General features: G+C 37.1%; 1 protein-coding gene across 6 annotated transcripts in view; it reads left to right on the forward strand.

Moving 5' to 3' along the window:
* The window catches only part of LOC125035969, a 63,002-nt gene that overhangs the window by 52,593 nt on the left and 409 nt on the right, over positions 1–10,000 (forward strand). For 5 of the 6 annotated variants that reach the window (XM_047628284.1, XM_047628289.1, XM_047628286.1 and 2 more), the window contains one exon: positions 9,516–10,000. This exon is cut by the window's right edge and continues 409 nt beyond it. In XM_047628284.1, coding sequence (XP_047484240.1) covers positions 9,516–9,920 — 405 coding nt within the window. In that variant the 3' untranslated portion in view covers positions 9,921–10,000. Of the gene's footprint in view, positions 1–5,447; positions 5,506–9,515 lie in introns of those variants that run through there. The other variant, XM_047628290.1, reaches the window with a different exon arrangement.

Here is a 10,000-nt window from a genome sequence, read left to right on the forward strand (position 1 = left end):
AGGCCTGTGGGGCAAAGCCCAAGGGGACCCCACAAACAGATCTTTGGCCCTACAGCCTGCCAACCCCCTTTATTTAGGCAGCATTGGCAGAGGTGGCATCCACCCGGTGTGATAGCCTGAGACTACCTCAGGCGAGCTATCTGGGTAGGTGCTTGAAACTTCCAGCCCTTTTGGCAGGAGGAGCAGTTACCTCTGCTATTGAGGGAACTGGAGCAATTGGGAGTGGGGTGCCTGCCTTCTTGGAGGTGAGAAGACCTGGCAGCAGTATGATCAGCATGGGTGGGTACACCTACTACTAGTTGGGGCATCATAGCCGTCTCCAGAATAATTCAACCAACTTCAACCCTCGAAAATTGATGAGTGTATAATGGCACTGAGACTGAAGTATGCTTTTGGCTTCATGTCTCATTACTATGTATGCTCCTACCGATGTTTGCAAACTCGATGTGAAAGAAGTGTTCTATGCCAAACTCACATCTGTGGTAGACAGTAATCCCTGGCATTTGCATTGTTCTGGGTGACTTCAGTGTGGTATCTGTCTGTGATCGAGCTGGCTACAAGATGTCTGTTTGCCCCCATGGCTCGGGAACTGATTCCAGCAGCAAGAATAGCCTCCTTCTCCTGGACTTTGCTAGGTCCCAAAGATTGAGGATTTCTGGCCCCTCGTTTCAGCACTCCAACCCGCGTTGCTGGACATGGTAATGGGATATGGGTACTGTAGCCAAGGAGATCGACCACATACTTATCAGCACTAGATGGAGGATCCTTCAGAATTGCAGAATTTACCAGAGTGCTGAGTTCTATGGCACTAAGCATAGGCTGGTAGTGGCTACCCTACGGGTCCACCTCAAAATTCCCTGTCCCTCCAGTAGCCACTCTAGGAGGTTTCACTTGGACAGACTGAGGGAGGAGGAGTGTGCCCATGGATTTGCCACGGCAGTCACTGATCGATTCACAGAACTTGAAAATCTAACGGACCCAGTTGCTCTGTGGGAGTCCTTCAAGCATGAAGCACGCAAAGCAGCACAGGAGTCCATTGCCGTATGCTAGAGGGCAAGGCAGAATTTCATCTACCTGGAGATGGAGGCCACTACTCCTTGGTACATAGAGCATGGACACTGCTGAGAAGGGACAAGAAAAGTTCATCAGGAAACTAGCTGAGGAGGTTGAAGGTCACTTCTTGGCAAATGACCTTCACCCTTCCTACCAAGCCATGTGACATCTGAACTCTGAACCCTGCTCGCAGATAACTGCAGTCCGCTAAGTGGATGGACAAATCTCAGATCATGTTGGGGTTTGCAAACATTGGGCTTAGTAATTTAATCAGCTGAAGAGTGGGAAAGCTGCAGGTATATGTGATATCCCTGCTGAATTGCTAAAGACTGGAGCTGAACCTATGGCATGGGGCTTGCATGTGTCTTGGCTGTCTGGTTCCATTCCCCCTGACCTGTTGAGGGACATGGTCATCCCTCTCTGGAAGGGAAAAGGGGATCGTTGGGACTGCAACAACTACCGTGGCTGTAGCAACTACTGTGGCATCACACAGCTCAGTATACCAGATAAGGTTTTCTCCCACATCCTTCTGAAACAGATCTAGGACCACCTACTAAAGCACCAGAGACCGGAGCAGTCAGGATTCACTCCTGACAAGTCCATAATAGACTGTATCCTGTTTTGAGTAATTATGGAATGCCGTCATGAGTTTGGTCGTGGGTTGCTTGCAGCCTACATTGACCTCAAGAAGGCATTTCACTTTCTGCATTGAGAATCAGTATGTGAGATTTTGAGAATAGGGGAATTCCGACACAGATTATTGGCCTAATAGAAATATATGCTAGTACCGAAAGTGCTGTATAATGTCAAACTTCTTCCATGTTAATTTTCAGGGGTAAGGCAAGGCTGTGTCCTTGCACCAACACTTTTCAACACCTGCATGGACTGGATAATGGGTAGAGATACTATCCAAAGTCAGTGTGGAGCAACACTGGACAATATCAAGGTCTCAGACCTTGACTTTGTTGACGATGTTGCTATCATATTTGAGTCTCTGGAATCACTGGTGGTGACTCTTGATGCATTAAGCCTAGAGGTCTCCTGGACCATGACCAAGATCCAGGACTTTGGGGGCCTGTCAGGGGAACCCATTCAGTTGGTCCATGTGTGTGGTGAGGACATTGAAGTCACAGAGAGCTTTGTATACCTTGGTAGCATAGTCTATATCTCTGGGTTGTCAGACTAAAAAATCGGTATACGGATTGGCCTGGCAACAGATACATCAAGGCCTTGATACTGCCAGTTTTGCTTTATGGAAGCAAAACCTGGACCCTATCTAGTGCCTTGGAGTCTCGTGTTGATGCCTTTTATAACATGTGTCTTCGCTGGATCATGGTGTACAATTGACTGGACCATGCGTCCAACCGACAGCTACACCGTGGGACTGGCATGGGACCTGTTACTTGCATAATCCGGGATCGTCAAGTCAGGCTATATGGCACCTAGCTCGTTTCCCTATGGATGACCCTGCCCATCAGGTTGTCTCTTTGTGAGATAATCCTGGGTGGAGGAGGCTTGTGGGATGACCTAGGTGGTCATAGCTTGGACAGCACGACCAGACCTGTGGCGAGGAGTTAGAGATGGGCTGAGGGCTTGCCTGAAGACTAACCATAAGGGACCCTTGTGGCTGGAAGCGATGGGTGGATGCAGCCATGGGTCCCTGTTGGCATTAGCCCCTTGATGATGATATATAAAAATATATAAATATATATATCTATATATCTATATGTGTATATATACATATATGTTTATACATATATGTTTATATATGTAGATATATATATTTATATATGTGTATATATAAACATAGATATACAATTATATGCATAGATGCATATGTAATTTAGTAAACAAATGAATAACTATATACATTTATATATATGTATATATATACATATTTATATATCTATATATACATATACATATTTATATATCTGTATATGTATATGTCTATATGTATATATCTACAAGTATATAGATATATACATATTTAGATATGTATATATCTGTAGTATGTAGATATATACATGTATATATCTGTATATATAGATATGTATATATAATTTCATATATATATTTGTATATTCATATATTAAATATATTTAGAAATATACATATATATAGATATATTTATATATATAGAAAAACATCCACATATATATATATATATATATATATATATATAGTCCTGTGGTTAGAGCACTGGAATCTGGCCTTGTGGTCCCGAGTTCAATTCCCTGGCGCGTCGTAAAAATGCCTGCGCTCTGACTGCTAGCTCAAGCCCGAGAAAACAACCTATCACCTTGAGAAGTCAAACACAGGTGTCGTAGGGGAAGTCACCGCCGTTGCACAGGCGTTAGCGCGCCGAACCACAGTTGATTAGGAAGGGCATCCAATCAGGCAAGGATGACACTGCCTATATATCGCCGTCATAACAATACGCCCGATTTGAGGCGTGCGGCTGTCCGCAGCGGCGCCGCGCCAAAACGCCCGGAGGCAATGATTCGGCTTGATGTACCGAATTCACGCGCTCAGAGTCGGCGCGCTGCCGCCGTTCGCCAGAGCGTAGAGTTTTTTTTAATTTTCTATACCCGACGCCATTGGGTTAAGAGAGGCCTAGGTCCTGCAGTATAAAAAATAAAGAAAAAAAAAATTATGTATATATGTATTTATATATATATATACACACATATACACACACACATATATGGATGCTGTTAGCGACATGATTCAAAAGGATAGACAAATAACCATTGAATCAGTAGCAGACACACTCAACATCTCTGTGGGTTCTGCACATAATTCCAGTGGAGAGTTTGGGGCTAAGCAAACTTTCCGCTTGATAGGTCCCTAAGCTGTTGCGCACAGATCAGCAGCAGACAAGAGTATATCTTACAATGGAAATTTTGAACAAGTGGGATGAGGACTCTGCAGCTTTTCTTCAGAGAATTGTGAACAGATGAAACATGGCTCTACGATCCTTAGGACAAAATTCAATCAAAGCAGTGGCTGGCCAGGGTTGGAAGTGGACCAGTTAAAGCAAAATCTTAGCGTTCAAGATACAGTGACAGTGGTCATGACCACCGTTTTCTGGGATGCAGAGGGGATTTTGCTGGTTGACTTCCTTGAGAGCAAGAAACGAATTACAGATACTTATTATGAATGCATTTTAAGAAAACTGAAAAAAAAAAAACAATCTCAGAAATACACCCCGGAAAGTTACATCTGCTCGTTCTCTTCCACCATGGCAATGCAGTTGTGCTACGTCCTACATCCACCTTACAGCCTTGATTTAGCCCCAACCGACAAGTTTTTTGTTTCCACACCCTCGGTTTTACTCAGACAGACTCAAAGGCTGGTATTAACGTTTGCAGAAGTGAATATCATATATATATATATCATTATCTATGTATATATTATATATATCATATATATAGACATAAATATATGATATATCTCTCTTATATATATTCATATGGAATATATGTTTATTATATATATATATATATATATATAAATTATAGATATTTATTCATCATATAAATATATATATATATATATATATATATATATATGTATATATATATATATTATATATATCACATATATGTCATATACATATATATATTCTTATTTTATTATATATATCATATACATATATATACACACACACACATATATATATATATATATATATATATATATATATATATTTATATGTATATATACATATACATATATATCATATATATACATATCATAAATGTATATCATATAATATATATACATATACATCATGCATAAATATATCATATAATATATACACACACATATATATATATATATATATATATATATCATGCATGAATATATCATATATATATAATATTTATATCATATATATATAATATTTATATCATATATATATATTATTTATATCATATATATCATATATATCATATATACAATATTTATATCATATATATCATATATATCATATATATCATATTTATATCATATATATCATATATATCATATATATCATATATATTTATATATATTATATGGTATACATTTAGGATATGTTTATATATGTGATATATATATATATATATATATATATATGTATATGTGTAAGACAGATATACCATATATATATATATATATATATATATATATATACATATATATATATATATATATATATATATATATATATATATATATTTACATGATATAAATATATATTTATATATATGTGTATGTGTGTGTGTATACACACATACACACACACACACACATACACACATACACACATATATACATATACATGATGTATGTGTATATACATAAACACACACTAATACAGAGACTCCTCGGCTGCCCGTCCTCAGCCTGCCCTACACTGAGGAGATCTACTCTATCCGCCGCCCTCTTCACACTCTCAACTGCAGGCTGATCTTTCGCCAGGTGAACACTCTCCGCCGTAACCTGGTCCACACCAGCCCACCCTCTTCCTCGAAGGTGGGCACCTATGCTACCTCCTGTGACAAACAGTACTTTGGCGAGACGGGCGCCAGTCTCACTAAGCGCCTGTCTCAACATAAGTACGCTGTTTCCAGGGGGCACAACAACAACGCTCTCTTCTGCCATCAGTGGGATACAGGCCATCTGATGGACTGGTCAGCGGCGCGAATTATCTTTCCTTCCGCTGACGTCCACGCCCGCAGATGGGTGGAATCTTCCCTAATTAAGCTGCTTCCCAATTTCAACCTGAACAGCGGCTTTTCTCCTGCTGACAGTCTCCTCGCTTCCCACATCCTTCGCCTTCTCCCGTATGCTGGCCACCCTTCACACAGTCCGCCCGACCCTCCCGACCTGACCTGCCCAACCTGATCTGACCTCCCTTCGTTTCCGTTCGGCTGTCCTCACCTGCCCTGTGTCTCCGCGTTGCCTTTCCTCTCTCTGTCTTATACCCCCTCCTCTTCCTTGCCTCCTCAGACCTGAAGATGGAATCCAGGTGGATTCCGAAACTGTAGTCTCTCTTTTTCAATTAAATCTAGTTTTACAGTGTGGGTTTTTATACCATATGTATATATATATGTGTGTGTGTGTATATACATACATATATAATATTTATGATATATTTATAGTTATATATATGATATGGATATATATATAATCATATATAATATACATATACATATATAATATACATATACATATATAATATACATATACATATATAATATACATATACATATATATATATATATATATATATATATATATATATTATATGTATGATATACATATATATGATATACATATATATGATATACATATATATACAAATATGTATCATATATATCTATATATATATATATATATATATACACACACACACACACACCATATACGTATCAATATATATATATATATGTATATGTATATACATGATATATATATGCTATATGTATCACTTATATATATGATATATATATGTGTGTGTGTATCATGTATATCTTTTGAAAATAAGACTACTTGGGAATGGATGGGTTAGGATAGAGGAGAGATTTGAGGGCTGGTATGAAAGCACCACGAAGTTTCGGTCTCGAAACTGGGCTACCCTCGCCATGTTCTCGACGTCGCGTTAACCAGGGCACGGCGTACTTTATCTGCCTGTCCTCAGCTTGCCTGAGATCTACTCTCTCCGTTGCCCTCTTCATCCACTCAATTGCAGGCTGATCTTTCGCCAGTTGAACACTTTCCGTCGTAACCTGGTCCACACCAGCCCTCCCTCTACCTCGAAGGTGGGCATCTATGCTGTTCTTAGTACCTCTTGTGATAAACAATACTTTGGCGAGGCAGGCACCAATCTCACCAAGTGTCTGTCTCAACATAAGTACGCTGTATCCACGTGACAACAACACCTTCTTTTGCCGTCAGTGGGACATAGGCCATCAGATGAACTGGTCAGCGGTGTGAATTGTCTTTCCTTTTGCGGATGCAGACCAGTGGAATCCTCCCTAATAAAGCTGCTGCCTAATTTCAACTTGAACAGCGGCTTTTCTCCTACCGATAGTGTCCTCGCTTCCCACATCCTCCGCCTTCTCCTGTATGCCGGCCACCCTGCACATAATCTGCCCGATCCTCCAACCTGATCTGACTTCCCTTCGCTTCCGTTCCTCTGTTCTTACCTGCCCCGTGAAACGAATGAATGAAAGTTAAAAGAAAAGACCCGTTACCAGGGGTAGGGGGGGGGGGGGGAAGAAAGCGGGAAAGGGGAGGATCGAAAGATGATTTAGTAAGAGAGAAAAGAGTCGGGGCTTAATCCAACTTACCTCTCTCGCTTTTATACCCCCTCTCCCCCTTTCTTCTTCAGACCTGAAGATAAAATCAAGGTGGATTTCGAAACTGTAGTCTCGTTTTAAAATAAATCTAACTTTTGAATATTGGATTTTTCTACCATATATATATATATACATATATATATATATATATATATATATATATACACACACATGTGTATAACAATCCTCCCTGACCTAACCTCGAACCTAGGTCACTCCGGGTATGAGACAAGAGGGCCAGTACTAAACCAACCATGTCACACGACCCACTAAAAGGAGTTTGCAACTAGGATCTAACTAGCTCCATAGACCCTTTTAGTGGGTCGTGTGGCATGGTTGGCTTAAAACTAGCTCTCCGGTCTCATACCCGAAGTGACCTAGGTTCGAGGCCAGGTCAGGGAGGATTGTTATACACCTATATCAATGCGGTTTTGCATTATTCCATCTTTCATATATATACCTTAGTATCTGACTTCAGTTTCGAATTTCTAAACCAATTTCCACTGAGTGCCCACGGGGAGTGTGTGTAAAACCTTGCTATCATTACTCATGTATGAGTAGATAGGTAATGTCTATGGAGCTAGGTAGATCCTAGTTGCACACTCCTTTTAGTGGGTCATGTGGCATGGCTGGTTTAGTACTGGCCCTCCGGTCTCATACCTAGAGTGACCTAGGTTCGAGGCCAGGTCAGGGAGGATTGTTATACACCTATATCAATGCGGTATTGCATTATTCCATCTTTCATATATATATATATATATATATATATATATATATATATATGTACACACACACATATACATGACACACACACACACACACACACACACACACACACACACACACACACACACACACACACACACACACACACACACACACACACACACACACACATATGATATATATTTGCATATATATATATTTATATACATATATACATAATATATATATTGTATATATACATGATATATATGATATACATATGAATATAAGATATGAATATAGATATATAAAAAAATATATATATAAATCTATAAATAAATATATATAAATATAAATTTATATATATAAATACATAGATATATATGATATATATAAATATATATATATGTATAGTATATATACATGTATGATATATATATATATGTATATATATGTATGTATTATATATATCTGATATATATATATATATATATATATATATATATTATATATATGTATATATATACACATACATATATATATATATATATATATATATATATATATATATATACATATACACACACATATACACACATATATATATACACACATATACATGATAGACATATATATGTATATATATATATATATATATATATCTATCTATATATAAATATATACATATATATAGATATATATATATATATATATATATATATATATATATATATATACACACATTTATTTGGTATATATATCATATTTTTTTTCTACACAGTTTCTGTGAAAAAAATATTATATATCTCTAAATGTGTTTATTTATATTTCTCATGTGTCGCATATACCCACCATCCTTAGGAAAAGTGAAAAAAGAACCTTTCAACAAAAGTCCTGTTAAAGAACTTTAGACGTAGCACTTGCAAAAGAGAGTGTTTGTATCATATTCTTTTGATAACTGTAAAGTCACTGTAGGCAATATTTTTACTCAGCCTTTTCTAAAAGTTTAATAGTTTTAATTTTTTATTTTTGATCATCAGATAGTTAAAAAATTTGAGGCAAATAGATTGGATTCTGTATTTAATTTTTTAACTTGGTTTTTAAAAAGACTTAAAACTACACATATTTCTTCATGCAGGTTAGATGCTCTGTCCATTGTAGCACTGTCTGGTTTGTTTAAAAAAAAAAAAGTCATGTTTTGATATTGTCTTCAACAATGACATTGTTATTTTTGCGTTCTTCCTGTTCTTCTTACTAATATAATCATCATAATCATCATTATTAATGTTGCCATGTGATATTAATACTGAATAAAAAAAAGTAATAAAAATAAAAGATTTCCACTTTTAAAGTCAGTGATCAGGTAGGTATAGTAATTGTCTTACAGCTAAATTATCTTTTCAGGGTAAGATGTGCAGCGGGAAGCTGTTATATATTAATGTATTGGATGATATCAAAGAAAAAGTAGCTCAGAAGATTCTTGAAGAAAATGACAGAGAAAACTTCCGGAAGGCTTTCACTGATGTCAGCAATAAGACGGTTCAAGGAGACGATGTAACAACTTCATTGAGTTTATTGTATACTGTGATGATGAAGGATAAGTTTGACTTCAAGACTGAGATTGTGAATATTGTTATGAGAGGAGGCACTGGTGTCAGTGCCCATGCAACTGTTGTTGGAGGGATCTTAGGTGCTAGTATTGGTTATTCGCAACTACCCCAAGAATGGCTAGGTGAGCTCCCACAGGAAAATATTAGATTATTGAACATTAAACTAAATTCATTATTGGATTTGTTTGGCTTGCCATAAAAAGCAGTCATTTATGGCTTAATGTAATTGTTCATATAATAAATGAAACATATATATATATATATATATTATATATATTA

Source organism: Penaeus chinensis, chromosome 20 (assembly GCF_019202785.1).
Source record: "Penaeus chinensis breed Huanghai No. 1 chromosome 20, ASM1920278v2, whole genome shotgun sequence".
In the NCBI taxonomy this organism is placed as follows: domain Eukaryota; kingdom Metazoa; phylum Arthropoda; class Malacostraca; order Decapoda; family Penaeidae; genus Penaeus; species Penaeus chinensis.